Source organism: Petaurus breviceps, unplaced genomic scaffold (genome assembly GCF_028583685.1).
Source record: "Petaurus breviceps papuanus isolate PSGF00001 unplaced genomic scaffold, PetGlider_PUasm1.0 551, whole genome shotgun sequence".
NCBI lineage: Eukaryota > Metazoa > Chordata > Mammalia > Diprotodontia > Petauridae > Petaurus > Petaurus breviceps.
In genome coordinates this window covers 11,789,400-11,811,109 of record NW_027186372.1, presented here as the reverse complement: position 1 = coordinate 11,811,109, position 21,710 = coordinate 11,789,400, and the positions used below count along the sequence as shown (strand labels likewise).

Below are 21,710 nucleotides of genomic sequence, written 5' to 3'. Positions count from 1 at the left end.
GCTTTAACCTGCCTGGATCTGGATTGTGGTCTCCAGTGATGTTCCTAAAGTGTATGACCAATGAGCCAGAACTTGTGGGGGCAGCAGAGAGGGCACCCAACTAATGGCTCCAGCAGTTGTAAAAACCCCAGAGATTTGGGAAAGGCTCTCTTCTCTGGAAGCAGAGTTCTACTGTGGCAAAGAGTTCAAAAGTCAAATAATTGAGTGGCAACATGACCAAGCAAAGGAAGCAAAGCAAGCACAGCAGTCAAAACTTAGATTCCTTTTTTGGGAACAAAAAGGATTAAAGCATGGAACAAGGAAGAAGACAATGAGGTCAGAACAACTGCACCAAAAGCTTCCAAGAAAAATATGAACTGATTACAGGCCATGGAGGAATGTTATAGGAATGTAAATTTTTAAGATCTTCCCTGACTCTAGGTTAAGTACACCTGGAACTTGTGGTAGGAGGCTTGTTTTTCAGGAACGCCCACACCTTGGTGCTTTGTGATTGGACAGTGGGTCAAGAGTGTTTTACATTCTCTGAGCCAGGAGAAGGCTATATAATCCCAGATGTGAGGCTTTTCCTTGGGGCTCACTTTGAGAAATGTTGTGTGATTTGACCAGATAAGACTCTGGGCAGCCGTTGAGACCCCCCCTCCCCGGCTTTGACAACCCAGATGTTGATGCTTCCCTCTCTAGTAACTATGATTAGGTATGGATATATGTAATGGTTGGACAGTTTAGAAGTCTGTCTGCTGAAATGTTCTTGTAACTTATGCTTGTAACCTCTGTATATTCTGAAGTTCGGGAAAAAGCTAACTTTTTCCCCCTGAACTAGGTAAATGATATATGTTTGATTGATTAAAGTAAGCTTGTAAACCCATTTTGAGTTGCTTTCCTTTAGAAAAGCAGATCCAAGAACCTGTGTTGGCAGCCACCCTGGGGATGCTGGGGTGCTTGCTGTTACAAGGAGCTCAAGAAGGATTTTGAAAATCAAGTAAGAGAAGTGGAGGAAAAATTGGGAAGAGAAATGAGAATGATGCAAGAAAATTATGAAATGAGAGTCAACAACCTGACTGAAGTAAATAATACTTTAAAAAACAGATTAACTCAAATGGCAAAAGAGGCTCAAAAAGCTAATGAGGAGAAGAATGCCTTAAAAAGCTAAATTTGCCGTAAGGAAAAATAATTTCAAAAGCTCACTGATAGATTAATTCCTTCAGAATTAGATTGGAGTAAATGGAAGCTGATGACTATGAGAAATTAAGATACTATTAAACAAATGAGAAAATAGAAGGCAATGTGAAATATCTCATTGGAGAAACCACTGACCTGGAAAATAGATCCAGGAGAGATAATTAAAAAATTATTGGACTACTTGAAAGCCATGATCAAAAAAAAAAAAGAACCTAGAAATAATCATTCAAGAAATTCTCAAGGAAAATTGCCCTGATATTTTAGAACCAGAGGGCAAAATAGAAATCGAAAGAATTCTAGCTGCTTCTACATTAAGGAATTGAAGAGCTTGGAAAATGATATTCCAGAGGTCAAAGGAGCTAGGATTAAAACCAAGAATCATCTACCCACTAAAACTGAGTATTATATTTCAGGGGAAAATATGGTCATTCAATGAAATAGAGGACTTTCAAGCATTTTTTATGAAAAAAACAGAATTGAATAGAAAATTTGACATTCAAATACAAGAAGCAAGAGAAGCATGAGAAGGTAAACAGGGAAAAGAAATCATAAGGAACTTATCAAAGTCGAACTATTAACATTCCTACATGGAAAACAATAATTCTAACCTATGGAACTTTTCTCAGTATGAGAATAGTTGAATAGAATAGAAATGTATCTATATATATATGTATATGTATACATACATATATATATGTCTATATAGGAGGCTATATGTGCTTATGAATACATATGGGAGTGTGTATATATGTGTACAGATATACATAGACAGAGAGCACAGAATCAATTGAATAGGAAGGGATGATATTTAAAAGGTAAAATTGAGAGATGAGAGGTGAATATAATGAGGAGATGGGGAGAGACAGAATGGGGTAAATTATTTCATTTAAGAAGAGTCAAGGGAAAACTGTTACAATGGAGGGGAAGAACAGGAAGGCAAAAGGAAATGGGTCAACCTTACTCTCGTTGAATTTGGCTTAGGGAGGGAATGACATACACACTAAATTGGGTATCTTGCCCTACAGGAGAGTGGGGGAGGGGATGAGAGGGGGAATGATGGAGGGGAGGGGAGGTTGGGGGGAGGGTAATTAGAAGGACACACTTTTGAAAAGGGACAGGGTCAAAGCAGAGAATAGAACAAGTGGGGGAGAAGGGTAGGATGGAGGGAAATATAGTCAATCTTTCACAATATATCCACTATGGAAATGTTTTGCATAACTACACATGTACAACCTATATTGAATTGCTTATCTTCCCAGTAAGGGTGGGTGATTAGGAAGGAAGAGAAAGAATCTGGAATTAAAAGTTTTAAAATCAAATGTTTAAAAAATTATTATTATTATTATTATTATTTTACATGCAATTGGGAAATAAGATATACAGGCACTGGGGTATGGAGATACTACCAAAAAACATAGGGGGCATAGGGGAGGATATAGGAGAGAACAGACTGGGGGTGGGGGTATACAGTGGGATTGCTGTTTTGGGGTGAGGGGTTGTAGCAGCAATCACGCCAAGCGTCCTCAGGGTTTGCTGCTACCACAGGTTCTTGGATCTGCTTTGTTAAAGGAAAGCAACTCAAAATGGGTTAACAAGCTTACTTTAATCAGTCAGACATATATCGTTTACCTTGTTCAGGAGAAAAGGTCAGCACCCTGAACCTCAAAGTATACAGGCATAATTATCAAGACAGAAACATCAAGTAGACAGATTTCCAAACTGTCCAACCATTACATCCATACCCAGTCAACATCTGGGTTTCCACATTCTGGGTTTTTCAAAACCGGGGGACTCTCAATAACGGCTTCCCAGAATTCAGATCAAATCAGAGAACACTTCTCAAAGTGAGTCCCAAAACAAAGGTACACATCAGGGCTTATATAGCCTTCTCCTGGCTCAGAGAATGTAACAACTTTATTGACTCACTGGCCAATCAAGAAGTATCTACTGAAAAATAAGCCTCCTACCCCAGGCTCCAGGTGCACTTTAGCCTAGGGGCAGGGAAGATCTTTAAATTTGCATTTCCATTACATTGTATCTACTGAAAAACAAGCCTCCCACCCCAGGCTTCAGGTGCACATTAGCCTAGGGGCAGGGAAGATCTTCAAAATTTACATTCTTATTACAGGGGTAGGGGAAAGATGGGGAGAAAATTTTAACTCAAAATCTTGTGGAAATGAATGTTATAAACTAAAAATAAACATAAAATTTAATTAAAAATAAAAGTATATAATTACTAGAGGCAGCTAGGTGGCGCAGTTAATAAAGCACTGGCCCTGAAGTCAGGAAGACCTGAATTCAAATCTAACCTCAGACAATTAACACAAAAAACTAGCTGTGTGACCTTGGGCAAATCACTTAACCCCAATTGCCCTACCTTCCCCCCTCCAAAAAAAAGCAAAAATAAAACAAGAATGACCCCCCCCAAAAAAAGAAATATAGTTATTAAAATAGCTTAAAACGGCATCAAGACTTTTGGGACACCCTTATAATTTTATTTTAGCTGTTATTTTTTCTAACAGTAAGTTAGCATTCATCTCAACCATCACACCTTGTATTTCAATTCTATAATGATGACTGGCATTCACTCATTGCACGAAGCCTTTCATAAACTGCTCAGGGCTATGCCTTACCCAGTTCCTTTCTATCTGATCATCCCAAGGGAGACAACCTAGAATTGAAGGCACTTCTTTACAAAAGGAATAACTAAGAATTGTGCCTGTATCCTTCTTCCTCTTCCCTATTCTTCCTCTTTTCTTTTTGATATGGAAAATGAGACTAGTTTGTCATTGTTTCTATAATTATCATTTTAATCATCAGAGACAATGGAATTATTTGAACTGGACCATGTTCATCCCTAATGTGCTATATGAGAAAGTAAAAACTCACCACGGGTTCAGAACAGACTACAACCTACCCATTGCTTTTCAATGAGGTGTCTCTTGTCCATGTGCTTCTACTTATCTGCCAGATTTACCCAAAGTCATAGGATGCCTTCACCTATATCCCCTCCGTCATCCCCCCTCACCTCCCCTTCCCCTCCTACTCTCCTGTTGAAGAATGCAGACACAGACAAGAGAAGTAAGGTGCTTTTTAAAATAACTAACCTTAATGAAAGTAGGCAGCCACATTAACACTGGTTAACTACAACCCTCCCTAGATGTTTATATCCATGGTTTCCTGAACAAATTAACAGGCAGTTCACAAATGTTTGTTGAATTGGATTGGGTTGCTATGGCTAATAGTTCATCACTTAGTGGCCAAACAATTGGTGATGAACAAATTTGTCTATCTATATTGATCTACGGACACACGGAAGTCTGTCCTTGAGCCTATAGTAATTAAGTTGTCTAATCCCTAAAGTATTCACAGGTGAAACTGGTAGGAAGACCACACTTATACTTAGTGCCTGGCATAACTTTTCTTATTTATTGCCTTTTTGGTACCTCTTACTCTTTTCCTTTTTGTTATACAGAAAATGTGATTAATTTACCGATATTTCTATAACTCATTTTTATCATCAGAGACGATGGAACTACTTAGACGCCCTACCATGTTTATCTCTGATGTAATATATGAGAAAGTAGAAATGACATGAAAAGATGAAATCATGAAGTCTGTCTGGATCAAACCAAGAAGAAGCCCATGCTGGAGTTGACAAAAGTCTTAGCAAACAAAATATGTCACTCTTTTAAAGATATTTAATGGAGTGAAAAATATGAAAAGAATGCCCAAAATACAAAAAAAGTCACAGATTGGATAAAGATGATCATATAGTTATTAAGTCATACATTTCTTTTTCATACTTATTTTGATATTTTATGGGTCTATGATGTCAGCAATATGAGTAACCCCTTCCTCAGAGCAGACTACAACCTACCCACTTTTCAACAAGGTGTCTCTTGTCCCTGTCCTTCTATTTATCTGCCAGATTTACCCGAAGTCATAGGATGCCTTCATCTACATCAGGAGTTAATGCTTTTTGTGTCCTGGGCTCCTTGATCAGTCAGACCCCTTCTCAGAATAATTTTTTTTTTAATTTAATTTATTTATTTTTAGTTTTCAACATTTACTTCCTTAAGTTTTCATTTTTTCCCTGTTCCTCTCCCATCCTTCCCCCCTCCTTCCCCAAGACTGCCTGCAATCTGATATAGGCTTTGCACATACATTCCTATTAAACATATTTTCAAATTAGTCATGTTGTATAGCAGAGAATGTTTTAAAGGCATAAAATAAAATCCAAAAGAAAATAATGTTGAAATAGTTATCCAAAAATTGAAAATAAAAAGTTTACAGGGAAACTAAAATATATTCACAGACTCCAGGTTTAGAAACTCCGCTCTAGATCTCTTAACACTGTGTAGAAAATGATTAAAAACAAAAACAAAAAGCATGGCTGTTCATCGGTTAGCCCCAGCACTTGCTTTATGCATGACTGCCTCACTTCCTTTTCTGATGATGTCCATTTCAATGATGCTCCTGACAGAGCTTCTTCTGGACAATTCCTCGTTGGTAACATACTTCTGCCTATTCGTACCCACTCTGCTCTTCTCAACATCATTTGCTCAACAAACACAGTACTAATAAAGACCATGGTACTCCATGGCTTACGGCCACGTAGTACCAGAGAATTATTTGGAAGATGAGTCTGCATTTCAAAGAAAATTATGGGTCATTAAAAATACTGCATAATTTCCCAAAAGAAATACTGCACAATCTCCTCCCTCTCTCTAATTCTAGACCCACCTCCCTCTCTATTTCCAGTATATGTCCAAGATGTGTATACTGATTCACCAGCTCTATGGGTTGACAGAATGGTCTAGAGTTGAGGTGTCAAACATGTAGCTCAGTGTGGCCTGAACCAGATTAATTTGTAAGTGGGAAATATTCAGCAAAAGAAATAAAAATACAGTAAAGCATGGCTAACACTACATTTTAAAACTAAGTCCATATGCAACCCACAGGGCTTCTTCCATATGGATTAATAGTCTCCCATTTCTATTTGAGTTTGACACCACTGGTGCAGAGAACACAAGATCTCACTGGGTTTATTGTTTACTGATACCTATATATTTTTTAAAAACCCATGTGATTTGGTAGAGCAAAACATCACTCAAAAGCTTTCATCCAAACAAGGTGTCTTTCATGTTAGTGCCAAAACTATACGAGTCTTTGAAAGATGCAGTAAGAGTTGCATCAAATTCCTTATGATTATTAACATCAGGCAAGGCATAAAAAAATGGAGCTGTATGCCCACCAAGAATATCCCACTCCAATGGGAGGTCTTCACACAAAGGCTGGATGATCAAATATCAGCTATGGACTATTTTTTGTTTTTTGCTTTTAGGAGGGAATATGGGAGGGCAATTGGGGTTAAGTGACTTGCCCAAGGTCACACAGCTAGTTTTGTGTTAAGTGTCTGAGGTCAGATTTGAACTCAGGTCCTCCTGACTCCAGGGCCGGTGCTCTATTCACTGTGCCACCTAGCCACCCAATATCAGCTATATTTTAATGGGGATCCTTTTCGGGGGGTGTCTGGGTCAGATCAGATATCTGCTGAAGTCCTTCCCAGCTCTGAAATTATGTGATAATATGATGTGCTCAGCACACAGTCTAAATGGGAAGGAGATTCCTTAAAGATGGTGAAGCCCTCTAGATACTCCCGTTTGAGAATGATGTGCCAATTGCATTAAGACCCAGAATAATGCAAGACCTCCTAAATTAGATACATATTCACTCAAAAGATTTTGTTTTAAATATTCACACTGGAAAACCCAAATGGATGAAAAATGCATCTGTGTCCAGACCAGGATGAGCAATGTCAAAAAATCTGTATGGGAAGGTTCTACCTACACATTGAATGGTATCCTTGAGAAAAATATGAGAGGAGAAGAAGCAGATTTTTGTGAGTACATTTTAACAGGAGACTTCCATCATTACAGTCACACAACTGAATCAAAGGTACAAAGAATGCAAGCACCCACTTATTGTATTTTGATTTTTTTAAGTATTTATTTGACTCAACTGAGTAAAATGCATCCTTAAACGCTGTCCTCCAAAAATGAGTCTTCTATGTATATGTGAAGCTAATGTAATATATCTTGATCAAAGAAACTAATTAGAAGAATCTCTAGTTCAATGACCCTCACATTTTTCATGTCAAGTGATGTTTAAAACAGGAAGACATATGCTCAGCAAGGGTTTTACTACTGCACAGGATGTCCTAGGCAGATTCTAAATGGGAGAATGATCCCCTACAGATTCAGAAGTCCTTCACACATTCCTGTTTTCATGCAATATTGTGTGGATTGCCTTAAGTCCCAGACATTATACCGTCTTCTTAATGATAGCCATGATTATCTAAGAGAACAGACTAACAATAAGTCTCAAATTGGAGAAAACAAATTGATAAAGAATGCCTGTTAGCCAAACCATGGCATCCAGCTGAATAGCCAATCAACTAAGTTAGTGTGTCAATACATTCATTTAGGAAAGGTACTGCAAATATATAATGAAGTGAAGCCAGAATTGAATAGCAAAAAGGGAGCATTTGGGATTGTGGGATTTTGGGAAACTGCTTGGTGTTTTTAATGACCCAATCTGCTACCCAACATGCATGATTTTTTTTAACACCAGTGTTCTCCCAAAGTGATGGTGTAGGGTTGAGAATATTGGAACACCCTAATTTCTGAAGAATTCTAATTGTGGGAGCCCATAAGGGCAATGGAGAGACACAAGAAGGCAAAAGCAGACTGTAGCACAATAGAAGGGATATCATCTGGAAAATGTATGACTTGTTACAAGAGGACTTCTTTTGGGGTAGGGGAGGAAAGGGAAATTTAGTGGTTTGTGATATATACGGAGGGGAAAAGCACCATCAGAAAAAAAAGAGAGAATCTGAAAAGGCAAAGAAGGAAAAAAGTGGCAGAAGAGACCCAAACTAGCAGAATATTTTTTTTACTACCTTGTCCTATTTAGCCTCTATTTGAGTTGTAAAGGAGAAAAAAATACCATATGTAAAAGAAACTCACAGTTTCTTATGTAATATTCTGTCTTGTTCTTTGTATATTGAAATGTTTCTGTTTGTTGATGTTAAGTTCACGATGAAGATTTTTTTAAAAAGAAGGTGGTTGGATATTGCACCAGTACCCATGGAATATTAAAAAAAAACAACCTAGAGAAAGCCCTCCAGTTGACAGTGGGAGATCTATGGGTCAACATCAGTAGGAATCACATGGGAAGAGAACAGGTGGTAAGCTTCATTGATGAAGATGATACCCACAATGATGAGATTACAGATCCACTAAAATAAACAGAACTAAGAGATCAAATAGAAGGTATGTTTCTAAGGTCTCATGTCTGCCCATCAGAGCAATCAATGCCTGTCGAATTGCTCTGTGTTAGGTCACTGCCATAGACTGTCATTTGTACAAAGTTCCTTACCTCATTCACCTAAGTTCTTTAAAGGGCCAGAGTTACTCTGGAATCATGGTAGTCAGTCAGAAGTCCTCTGCTGTGCATATTATATGACTATACTAGGTCAAGAAAGAGAAATAAACAGCCCACCAACATATTTTATCTTTGTTCCCTGAAGGTAAAAGAGTACAGGAATGCTTATTTGCAAAGTTTTATTTAAATAAACTCCACACATCTGCAACAGTGAACAATTAGTCAAATTAATGATTCTATTTACACTTCTATTACTAAGGCTATTTAGAGTAAGAGATTGTGACTTGATTATGGCCCTTCAAAAGTAACAATGTGTTCAGATTTCATTTTTAGTGATTCACATGAGTGACCCACACTCAGCAAACATGTTCATGTACTTCTAAATCAAAACAGAAAATTTCACTTAAATGATTTGCATTGAGAACAAAATCTAAAAGGAAGCACAAAGCATCAGTTTTCTAATTGTTCATCCCTTTTGTGAATATTAGCTACTATTCAATCTTTAGCTGCTATCTTTTCAAGAAAGAAAGAAATTACATTCTTTCCAATCAAGTCATTGAAACCATGTGCTATGATTTAAGTGGCAAGGGCTTCTATGAAAACTTTTAATAGGGTAATTAAAGAGGGGGAACCATTTTTTTAGGGGAAAATTGTGAGATTATTTTTATCTGGTGTGAAGGTCTTAGATTGTTTATGATAGTACTCAGGAAAATATGGACACCATTGTTCCTCATGCAAGGCCCCATAGTGTCATATGGAAGGACCCCAGAGGACGGATGAACAACCTTGTACTATTCACAGAACGTAAGGCATCATAACCTAGTCAGCATGGGACGTTCCAGTTGACTGAATCACCTCTTCAAAAACTTAATTTGGCCAAAGAAGTAAATTATTCTGGTAAGATATGTCACTATTAAAGCCATCTCTCTAGACTTAAATATCCTGTCTACCACCATTTTGAAGGAAGTAGTAAAAAGAAATGCTTACCAACACGAGTGATAGCTCATCACCCAGAAAACCAAAAGATAATATCCATATATAGTAAACGCACCTGTTGCCGGTGAAAGTCTAAAACTGACCACCTGGCCTCTGGGACAGCTCAACCAAACTTACCAGGCGTGTCGTTAAAATTATTTAAGTGTAATTATGTGGCATATTCTTGGGGCTCCATTTCTGTCACTAACAAAGGCAAAGTCGCTGACCTATTTTTAAACCACAGGCAAAGCTATTCTCTTGTGGTAAGATGTGAGCTTGCTGACACTGGTGTCTGTGGCTGATGCTAGCGGATGAATGTACACCGACCACCTCTGCTCCTCATCCTTCCCTTCATACAAAAATAGGGTGAAGAGGGGTCCTGAAAGAAAATGTTGACTACCTCTTAGCAGGGAGGAAATGGATTGAGGGCGTGAGACATTAAAAAATGAGATATACATGGTCAATTCAGGAATTTGTTTTACTTGACTATGCATATTTGTTACAGGAGTCTCATTTAACTTTTTTTAGACCACTTCTGGGGAGGGAAGGGAGAAAATATAATTTTTTTACTAATTAATGAAAATTAAATTTACAAAAGGAAGGGAGGGAGAAAAGGAAGAGAGAGAAAGAGAGAAGGAAAGAAGGAGGTAAGGAAAGAGAGAAACAAAGGGAGGGAGGGAGGAAAAAACGAAGGGAGGGAGGGAGAAAGGAAGGAAGGGAGGGAGAGAGGAAGTGAGAAAGGAAGGAAAAGAAAGAAAGAATGCTAAAGTACAGAAATGGAATTTTTGCTGCCAAAATTAGGAAGGACAGTGAATATCTGACAGTGATTCTAGTTTCCATGGAAGGAAGTCCTATAAGCTTTTCTCTAACCCAAAAGGAGATGATCTAATAGGAGGCAAAAATTCAATGCTTTAAATATTGAGGTTGAAAGCTCCAAAAGAAACAAGTTGCAGTTTCAGAGCTAGAAGGGGCATTAGAAGTCAACTAATTCAACTTCTTTATTCTACAAAGAAGAAAACTGAGGCCCAGCAGCTGAAATGACCTGTCTAAGGTTACATAGACAGTAACTGGCAAGTGTCAAAGCTGGAACTTGAACCCGGAACCTCTTAGTCCAAATCCAAGGTTCTCTTTAATCCTGTGGGCCTCCCTTATTCATACACAAGGGGCCATTTTTAGGGAGGAGTTTTTTTGTGCTAGCTCTCTCTTTTAAGAAAGAAATAAAAGTAATTAAAGTTGATCATAGCAGTATCATCTCTAAAATACATTCAGGAGCTCTAAATCCAGGAGTAAACATTTCTATTAAAACTCAGCATTTCATATCTGTTAGGATCTCTAGAAGACCAAGCCAAAATCTACTTTCCAGAAAAGGATGACCAGGTACTTACAAGCGTTCCAATTGCTTCAGATCTTGGAAGGCCCCTCGCTCTATCACACTGACCTGGTTTTCTTCAAGATGCCTAGAACCACAGAAACAACAGTCAGGGTAATGTAGGTCTCTGCTCATTTACTTGCTTCACATTCATGTTTGTGGAAGGGTCAGTGGCCATGTCCAGGGGTCCCAGGTATACTCTCCCCTGCTCAATATTAAATAAGTTTTGGGTTGGTTTTTTTTTTGGGGGGGGGAAGGGAAGTTAATCACTTCCCTCCCAGCTCAGCACCACGGTAACCGGGGGTTTAACCGCCCGCACACTTCTACCTGACAGATTGGTTTCCATGCATCTATTTTAAGAATGTTCCCAGCAAATGTCCCCCCAAGCACTGCAGGGTGTTGCAAAGAAAAGAAAGAGGGAAAGCTGCTCCTTTCAAAAGCCACAAAAATAATCAGCATCTCTCTACCTGGCGCTCCTTTCCTCCAAGGAGTTTAAAACACTTCACATAAACTATGCTTACCCTAGCCCCCTGGGGACACCCTTATTGGAGAAAAGTCTTTGCTGGGTACTGACCATAGCTAAGAGAATCATTCAGATTCCAGACCCCCCTCTGTCTCCTAGTGCCCAGTGCCTCATGGGTGCAATTCCACTATGAGATGGTGAGACAGCAAGCAAGTCCTTGATTTTTAAATGGACAAGCTGGCCCTTGAAGAGAGAAGCTAGGTCTCTTCAACTCCAGTCATGCATTCTGTCTGTAGGACCCTCAAAGCACCAAAACAGACAGACCAATTCTCTGCAAAAATGGTTTATTAAACTTTGTGCTTATATGAATTTGATTCCTTTAGGTTCATTTTAATCTTCCTGAGGGATTAAACCCTTCTATTTCAACTTCAATGTACAAGAAAACATTTGTTTTACTAACTTAAAAAAAAAAGGAACATGGCAGCTTAAAATGGATTAAATGACCACGGGGGAACAGAATTATGAATGAGGCTGCTGCATTCTTCTGCATGTGACTGTTCCAGGGCCAGGTCAAGATGCCTGGCTCTGGTTGGGTCTGAACAGGATTCAGCAGAGAGCCCTCAAGCTTCCAGAGAGCTACAATCTAGGGAACCGGTTTGTTTTGTTTGTTTATTTTATTTCCCAGAAAAGGGAAGAAGCTGAGACAGGCTATGGGTTTCTATGGTTAAGGCGATGGAGAGAAGGTCTGCTGAAAGAGACATGAGTAAAACTTAGAAAGCCAAGCCATCATTCCTCCAAGATGTAGAAGACAAAGGATCATGGCCACAACATTAACAGCATTTAATATGAAATGAAGGGAGATATTAATGCTCCATAGACATAGACTGAGCAGAATCACAGAATTTTACAGCTAGAACAGACCAGTTACTCAAAACCCCTCATGTGAAAGAAGAGGAATCTGAGGCTCAGAAAAGGGAAGTCATTTGTCTAAGGTCACACAGTGAGACAGCAGTAAAGCCAGGTATCCCGGCCCTGGTGTCTCCTCTATCCTGCAAAGAATAGCAATCATAACAGCTAACATTCAGACAGCACTTTATCCAGAGTTCGACTCACAACAACACAGTGACACAGGCAGTACAAGAATTCTGACCCCCACTTAAGAGGCGAGGAAACCGAGTTGTCTGACAGGGTGCATGACTTGTCCACCAGTCACCCATTAATACATGCAAGAGTCGGGACTCAGATAAAAAATTAACACAGGAAATTCAGAAGTCTTTTGGAATGTTCATGGCTTCAAATGAACTTATCCTGTTGTGGAAAGTACAAATGTTATTGTACTTGTAAGTTTGTTCATTTGTGATTTTTCCCTTAAATTAATAAAACAAGTCACAAGACTTGGTGGTGGTATTTTTTTTTAACTTTTATACAAGGACCAGAGTGACAACAGCTGATCTGTCACATTCAGGCTAGTTTTCTGGAGAGGCCTCTCACAAATCTCCCATGGAGCACGCCCCCTAGTCCTACCATTTCTGTACCAGTTGCTGGCATATCCTTGACTCTCTTTCACAAGAATGAAAAGAGTGCAACATTATGTAATGGGATGAGAAATGAACCAGATGTGCGACCTTGGCCAAGTCACCAAACTGCTTTCTGAGCACCAGCTCCCTTACCTGTAAAGTGATACAGCTGAAGTGATACAGCTGCCTCAAAGCCCTTCCAGCTCTCAAATTCTGTTATCCATAGTTCAAGTTCTGCATTCTAAGGTCCCATCCTTCTCTGCCATTCTATATTCTATGGGCTCTCGTAGCTCTAACACATTCTGATCTCAAAACATCACATCCAGAAGTCTTTGCTAAAATGCCCATGCTATGAAAAGCTGAATTTGCCAGGTTCTCCTAGGAAGGTCACCATTCTCAATTCCATATTAGTAGCAAATACATTTGGAGGCACCAAGCTCAGGAAGGTATACAAGGACCCAGAAGGCACTGGACACCAGGACAATTAGCTTGTCATGTCCTGGGGCTGCTCCAAATTAGGGCAACACAGACTTTGCTCGTTTTCTGCTTTTTGAGCATTGTTGTTTTTTAGTTTTAACACTGAATTAGACTCGGAAATTAACCACATGTGATGATGGCCAGGGAGGGGATTTTAACTCTTTTATTGACCCCATTTGGGCTAAAGCTGGTTCCCACATTTTAAACATAGCAGAATCCTTGCGACATAGTATTCAGAAAGGGAGGCTAATTGATACCACCAGAAGAGTCTTTTTCCTGCTCCCTACCCCTCCTCCAACCTTTCAAGAAAATGAGACCTTATTGGGTAGTTCATAAGTCTTCTCCATGAATGGATTTCATTTTGAGAAAGTTATAATGGGGATGAGGCTGAAGTTCTCCAAACCATTCCATATGATCTTGCCCCTTCACCTGCACAACATTAACAGCCCTATGTGGCAAATGGGGTGGTAAGTTAAAATTATTCAAGAGTATTGATTTTTTTTTTCTTGGCTTCACTACAAACTGTAAATAAGAAGCAGATATGGGGAATGTGCTAGGGTGTGATGAAAGCTTTTCAAAGAGAGTAGTTGTCTAGGTTACTCAAGTTAGAAAGAATACATTGAGGAAAAATATGGCCAAAATGTCTGGGTATTTTACTAGTGTATGTTAGGAAATATTTCAGTCACCTTATGTAGCAGTCTTTTGGTGTAAAAGGGGGAACTCGAATTAGATTGTCTTAGAGTAGATAAGGTAGATAATAAAACACAGCATATTCACAGGCATGGACATTTTTGGCACAGCTTATCAAACAGGAAGTATGTCCCAATTAACTCAGGAGATAAACTGATGTAAAAGGAATGCTGTAGACCATCCAGAGGATATTAATACAATCTTTTGTGATTATTTTAAACTTTATATTTGCTGAAAGCAGATATGGGAATTGGAATTTTTATTAGGTTTTCAAATGCAATAGGAAGAAAACCAAAGCCCTGTGGTTTGTTCACACACACAAACACACACACACACACACACACACACACACAAGAGCAGCCATGCTAGAAAGTGAAACATTGGGTGAAATGTCTCTGTTGCAAAAAAATATCTCACAGATGTAGAAATCAGAAAGCCCTCCACTTCCTTCACCCCAGTTTTTATATTTAAAAATGTCCATCCTGTTGAAAGAAAATACAGTTCTTGAACTGATTAAATGCCTGGGATCAGAGAATTTTTGGCCTTCTTTTCACTAATTCATTTAAAATAATGCCCTCAGAATTCACTTTAACCCCAAATTTTAGTCCAAATTTCTATCCTGACCAATCACTGATGCAAACTATTTGACAGTTTATTTATAATAGAAAAGAGTCTAGATATAATAAAGTTCTCTTTCAAAATCTCCCCTCCTCTGGTTTTAGGACTATGTGAAGTGATCTTAAAAAGCCACCTTTCTAGTTTGAGGTCTGTAGGATCCGAAAGTATCAGAACTGCCCTCCTTCCCTGCAGTGGAATGGGCTTTTTTGGGGAGGGAGACACTGAAAATCCCCAGGGTCCTTAAACCCCACAAAAGTCTACAAGACCATGTGTCAGTGTGGTGTGACAAGACTCACGTTTTGAGAAGGGTCTCAGTGATCACTGGATTTCCTTGCAGCTCTGCAATTCTATCATTTCTATCATTCTAGAAGGGACTGTGAGGATCCAAGCCAGTTCCCTCATTTAATATGGAAAAGGACACCACATGGAAGGTTGCAATGGTACCAGGCACCACAGACAGCAAACATGGTTCCTGTATAGAGTGTTTGTACATATTTCTTTGCACATTTTCTCCCCCATTAGATTGTGAGCTCCTTGTCTTGCTCATGTGTAGTTTTCAAATGGAAACTCCTCATAATAGGACAGAGTAGAGAAAGGGTTGTTCTTTGAGTCAAGAAGATCCGGGTTCAAGTTCTGCCTTTAATTGTGTGTTTGTGGGCAAGGCACTTAACCTCATTCCTCTAAGCTAAGTTGCTGAGCTGTTTTTTTCATCATACCTGACTCTTCATGAGTCCATTTGGGGTTTTCTTGGCAAAGATACTGAAGTGGATTTCCTTCTTCAGCTCATTTTGCAGATGAGGAAATTGAGGCAAACAGGGTTAAGTAACTTGACCAGGGTCACACAGCTACTAAGTATCTAAGGCTGGATCTGAACTCAGGGACATGAGTCTTCTGAGGCTTTATCCACTGCACCATCTACTTGCCTTGCTCTAAGCTAAACTCAAAAGACTAACTTGGCAGCTGGGTTACTACACTGCAACAGCAGAGGGAGTTTACATAGAGTTTCCCACATTGACGATATAGAAGGAAGGAAATAAGCATTTATTAAGTGCCTACTGTATGTCAGGCACTGTACTAAGTGTTACAAATATTATCTCACTTGACCCTCACAACAACTCTGAGAGGTGGATAGATGCTAATGTGATTCCCAATTTACAGTTCAAGAAACTAAGGCAGAGGTTAAATGACTTGTTAATATGTGTCTGAGGTCACAGGAACTCAAGCAGACCCAGCATACTATCCCCTGCACTCCGTACCTGCCTCTGAAACCACCATGTTCATCCCTTCCATGAGAGAAAGGAAGGGGAGGAAACCAACATTTATTAGGCACCTGCTGTGTGTCAGGTCCTGGGCAATGCACTTTGCAAATATTATTTCCTTTGATTATTTCTAAGTCTGGACCTAAATGACTGACCTTTGCTTCTATCCCCTCTGTCTTAGCAGTACTGAGAGGTCTATTTTTTTTTTCATTTCTGGACCTTAGGAAGTAGCTTGGAAAGTCTACAAGAACCATTCCTGACACTCTCTTGGCTTGGACTTTTCAGTCGATCACTATGTGTTGAGTTTCAGAATGGAAAAAAGCTTTAACGTCCCAGCAACCAAACATGGTGTAACTGGTTTGGTTTGGGTTTTTTTTCTCTATTTAGCAAGAGCTGTGGGTATTTACTGGGTGCTTTGTGGAGGTCCCTCAAAGGAAAAGCAAGGTAAAAGTGACTGTAACCCATTCTCTTTTTAATGCACAGACTGGGCAGTGTAGGTGGGAAGCTGAATGGCTAACCAACCTGAAGTTACTGCTAACGGCTGAGAGCAGGCGCATGGCGATCTGCTTACTCACATAACCTCCTCTCTTCCTTGTAATGAGGACACCCTTTCAGCTCTGGTTTGACCAAATTCTGCACCACTGGCCCATAGAAGATGATGTATTTAAGCCAGGCCACCTGAGTAAGGCCAAGGAATGGGATGCCGCAATGCTGTTACAACATTGTGCCTCTTGCATCTCGTCCAGTATGTATTCTGTCTGTGTGTTTGGGGCTAAGTGGTAGGGGGGTAATGCCCATTATCCCAGAAGACAGAAAATGGGGACCCATCGGATGGTCAGTAACGTTACTTACAAGACCCGGAGATTCTTGAGTCCTGCAAAGTCCGTCTTCGTGATTCTGGTGATATTATTTCTGTCCAGGTCACTACAATTAAAAAAAAAATATATATATATATATATATATATATATATATATATAGGGTAAGTTTTTTTAAGTCACACTAATAAGTTCATATTACTATAGCATTTTAAAATACAACAGTTTCTCCCAAACATATTATGAGTTATGTAGGTTCAAGATTTTTAGTTGTTTGTATTTTAGACTGGACCTGTCATATCATTTCCATAGTTACAAAGAACTCCCCTTTACCACCGCAGATTTTTCTCTGCCATTTATACTTTTAGAGCTTTCTATGGCATTGAAAAATTAAGTCATTACTTAAGAGTCCTACGGTTTGGGTCCAAAGCTGGACTTGAACCCAGGGTTTCCTGACTCTGAAGCTGGCTCTCTATCCACTAAGCCACGTCGCTTCTTGACCCAGGTATTATTGTCCCCATTTTACAGATAAGGACACTGTAGCTGTACAGGACTAAATGATTTATAGTTCTACCTTCCATATCACAATTTTCCCGATTGCAGATTTGACATATCGTGGGTCAGCATACGAAATTAAATGGGAATTTGGGGGGAGTTTTGCAGAAGTTCCAGATGACACCCGAAGGCCAGTAGATGACATGGAAAAAGTTTAGAAATTCAGAAATGCATAAAGTGTATGTATAGTATTGTATAATGTAGGCTAGGATCAAATGCTTAACTCAAATTTTACAATAAGGTACTATAAAACACCCCATAAAATAAAAAGAAAAAAAAAACTCAGACCTCTTCTCTGGTTCAAAGGGAGGGCCAAAAACTTTTACTTGGATTTTCCAGATTGCAGGAACGTAGTGCCCCTCACCCTCTCAATGTAGAAGGGATAACTGAAATACATCATAAATAAATCATGTCTTCTGACTCCTTCTAATCCACTTTCCATGACCCATACAATTTCTCCCTACAAAAGATTTCCAAACTATTTGAGCCTTATGGCCCATCCAGCATAAGATCTCTGGCTCTGCAAGCACTCCAAAAGCATTTAATAAATATTTATTTATTAAGTATTTACAATGTGCCAAGCACTGTGCTAAGGTCTTAGAATACAAAGAAATGCAAAAACAATGCCTATCCTTAAGAAACTCACATTCTAATGGGAGGCAAAACATGGAAACAACTACATACATGCAAGATACAGACCAAACAAATGGAAGCCAGTCCCAAAGGGAAGCACTTTGTGAGGGTGTGAGGAGGAAGGAAAGACTTTCTGCTGAAGGTGGAATCTGAGGTGAGTTTAAAAAGAATTCATGCAAGCCAGGAGGCAGCAGTGAAGGGGCCTGGGAGGTAACCAGTGAAAAGATGGATTTGGGAGATAACGTTGTAGGTAAGGACCAGCCAGCGGGCACACATGCTGGATTATAGAGTACCTGAGGCACAGGTGATAGAGCTCAGTCGATAGAATACTGGCCTTGGAGTCAGGAGGAACTGAGTCTAGATCTGACTAGCTGTGTGACCCTGGGCAAGTCACTTAACCCTGTTTCCCTCAGTTTCCTCATCTGTAAAATGAGCTGAAGAAGGAAAGAGCAAACCACTCCTGTATCTTTGCCAAGAAAACCTCAAATGGGGTCATGGAGAGTCCAACATGGCTGAAACAACTCAACAAACAACAACAGAGTAGCTGAAGGTGAATACAGCATAAAAAGCCTGGAAAGACAGGAAGGGACCAGATTGGGAAGGCTTTAAATGCCAAATGGAGCATTTTTATATTCGATGCTGGAAAGTAATAAGGAGCCCCTGGAGTTTACTGAGTAAGGGGGTGACATGATCAGATCTGAGCTTTAGGAAGATCATTTTGACAGCAGAGCAGAGGATGGATTGGAACAAAGAGAAATTTGAGGCAGGAAGACCTACCAGAAGGCTACTGAACTATAATGGCCCAGGCAAGAGATGAAGAGGGTCTGCAGAAGGATGACTGATAGCTGTATGAATAAAAAGAAGGGAATGGATAAGGGAGACATTGTGATGGTAAAAACAAGATTTGACAAGAGATTGGAGGGGCGGCCCAGTAGCACAGCGAGTAAGAGCACCGGCCCCAGTGTCGGGATGACCTGGGGATCGAATCCCAGGCTTAGACACTTAGCACCCACCCAGAAACACCTGGCCGTGTAACCTTGAGCAAGTTAACCCCAATTGCTTAGGGGCAGCCAGGTGGCTCAGCGAGTAAGAGCACCGGCTCCAGTGTAGGGATGACCTGGATCAAATCCGGGCTCAGATACTCAGCACCACACCCAGAAATAACTGGCCGTGTAACCTTGAGCAAGTTACTTAACCCCGATTGCTTTAAAAAAAAAAAAAAAGAGATTGGATACATGCCGCGAGTGTGAATGAGGAGTCAAAATTGAAATCAAGGTTAGACACCTGAGAGACTAGAAGGACACTGGTGCCCTCAATTTATTTGTCAAAGAAACAACACTCTCAAAGACTAGAAGTAACTGACCTCAGTCAACCCTACACAGCCTTGGTAGCCCATTATGGTGTGAAACCTTGTTTAAAGAATTATCTATGTGACTATGATAGCTTTGATTTCTTCTTCTGAAAACTGCCTGTTGATAAAGTCAAAATGAGCACATGACTTAATAAAGACTGACACTATAAGCAAACTAGGAGAGCAAGGAATGGTTTATCTTTCAGATCTATGGAGAAGGGAAGAATTTATGACCAAACAAGAGATAGAGAACATTATGAAATACAAAATGGATGATTTTGGTTACATTAAATTGAAAAGTTTTTGCACAAACAAAGTCAATGCAACCAAGATTAGAAGGGAAGGAGAAAGCTGGGAAACAATTTTTACAGCTAGTATCTTTGATAAAGGCCTCATTTCTAAAACACATAAAGAATTGAGTAAAATTTATAAAAATACCAGTCATTCCCCAACTGACAAATGGTTGAAGGATATGAACAAGCAATTTTCAGAGGAAGAAGTTAAAGCTATCTACAGTCATATGAAAAAATGCTCTAGAGGCGGCTAGGTGGCACAGTGAATAGAGCACCGGCCCCGGAGTCAGGAGGACCTGGGTTCAGATCCGGCCTTAGACACTTAACACACACTCACACAAAGACCTAGCCATGTGACCTTGGGCAAGTCACTTAACCCCAATTGCCCTCCAAAAAAAAAGACAAAATGATCTAAATCACTACTGATTAGAAAAATGCAAATTAAAACAACTCTGAGGTACCACATCACACCTGTCAGATTGGCTAACATGACAAAACAAGAAAATGGTAAACATTGGAGAAGATGTGGGAAAATTGCCCTCTTGGTGGAATTGTGAACTTTTCTAACCATTTTGGAGAGCAATTTGGAACTATGCCCAAAGGGCTATAAAACTGTGCATACCCTTTTACCCAGCAATTCCATGTCTAGGTCTCTAGCCCAAAGAGATCAAAAAATGGGAAAAGGATCAACATGTACAAAAATATTCATAGCAGCTCTTTTGTGGTGGCAAAAAGTTGGAAATTGAGGGAACTCATCAACTGGGAAATGGCTGAACAGATTATGCTATATTAATGTAACGGGATACTATTATGGTATAAGAAATGTTGAGTAGCCAGACTTCAGAAAAACCTGGAAAGATTTATATGAACTGATGCTGAATGAAATGAGTAGAACCAGATCACTGTACACAGCAACAACCACATTGTGCAATGACTGATTTTGATAGACTTAGCTCTTCTCAGCAATGTAAGGATCTAAGACAACTCCAAAAGACTCACAATGGAAAAAGCTCTCCACCTTCAGAGAAAGAACTTTGGAGTATGAATGCAGATGGAAGTATACGATTTGTTCTCCTTTTCTTTTGTTGTTTTGTTTTGCTTCTTCTTTCTTGTGGTTCCTCCCATTTGTTCTAATTCTTCTTTACATCATAACTAATGTGAAAATGTTTAGTATGAATGTATAAGTAGAGCCTATATCAGATTGCACACAATCTTAGAGAAGAGGTAAGAGTGGGAGGGAAAGAAAATTTAAAACTCAAAATCTTATGGAAGTGAATGTTGAAAACTAAAAATAAATTAATTTAAAAAAAAAGAAAACTGCCTGTTTATATCCTTTGACCAATTATTAATTGGGTTTGGCTCTTATTTTTGTAAATTTGACTTGGTTTCCTATATAGTAGAGAGATGGGGCCTTTATCAGAGAAATTTGTCATAAAAATAATTTCCCCCAATTTCCTACTCTGCTTCTAATTTTGGCTTCATTGTTTTTGTTTGTGCAAAATCTTTTAAAATGTAATCAAAATTATCCATTTACCTCCCATGATCCTCTCTATGTTGCTTGTCTTCTCAATGAACTGGGGAAGGAGCAGAGGAAAGGAGAGAATTTTGAACTCAAAATAAGATATTAATGTTTAAAAAAAATCACCCACTCCTTTGCTGGAGAACACTCAGATCTGTCTTTGAAACAAATTCCATTAGTTTCAGTTATTCAGTATTAATTCCCACCCAGACTTCTCTTTCTTCAAATTAAAAACAAACAAACAAATTTCCACCAAAAAACAACAACAAAAAAAAACCCCTACCACTTATACACAAAACTGTTTCTTATATGGTTCTGGACTGGATGTCAGGAGATCCAGGTCCAAGTCCTAATGCAATCAGTAACAAACTCTACCACTTGACATAGAATAATTCATTTCTCTGGGCTTTAGCTTCGTCATCTTCAAAATAAGGCACCTGGACTTGATGGCCTCCATGGTCTCTTTCAAGTGTCAGTCATTCATCCTATTCTCCTATGACTGATATATAACCAAATGGAACAGAGAAGGCTTCTGAAAGGATAGTCC

General features: G+C 39.3%; 1 protein-coding gene across 1 annotated transcript in view; it reads right to left on the bottom strand.

Moving 5' to 3' along the window:
• SLIT3 (slit guidance ligand 3) overlaps positions 1-21,710 on the bottom strand; it is an 818,102-nt gene that overhangs the window by 740,234 nt on the left and 56,158 nt on the right. The window contains exons 3-4 of the mRNA XM_069102723.1: positions 16,849-16,925; positions 10,989-11,060 (exon numbers count right to left, since the gene is read on the bottom strand). Coding sequence (XP_068958824.1) covers positions 10,989-11,060; positions 16,849-16,925 — 149 coding nt within the window. The remainder of the gene's footprint in view (positions 1-10,988; positions 11,061-16,848; positions 16,926-21,710) is intronic.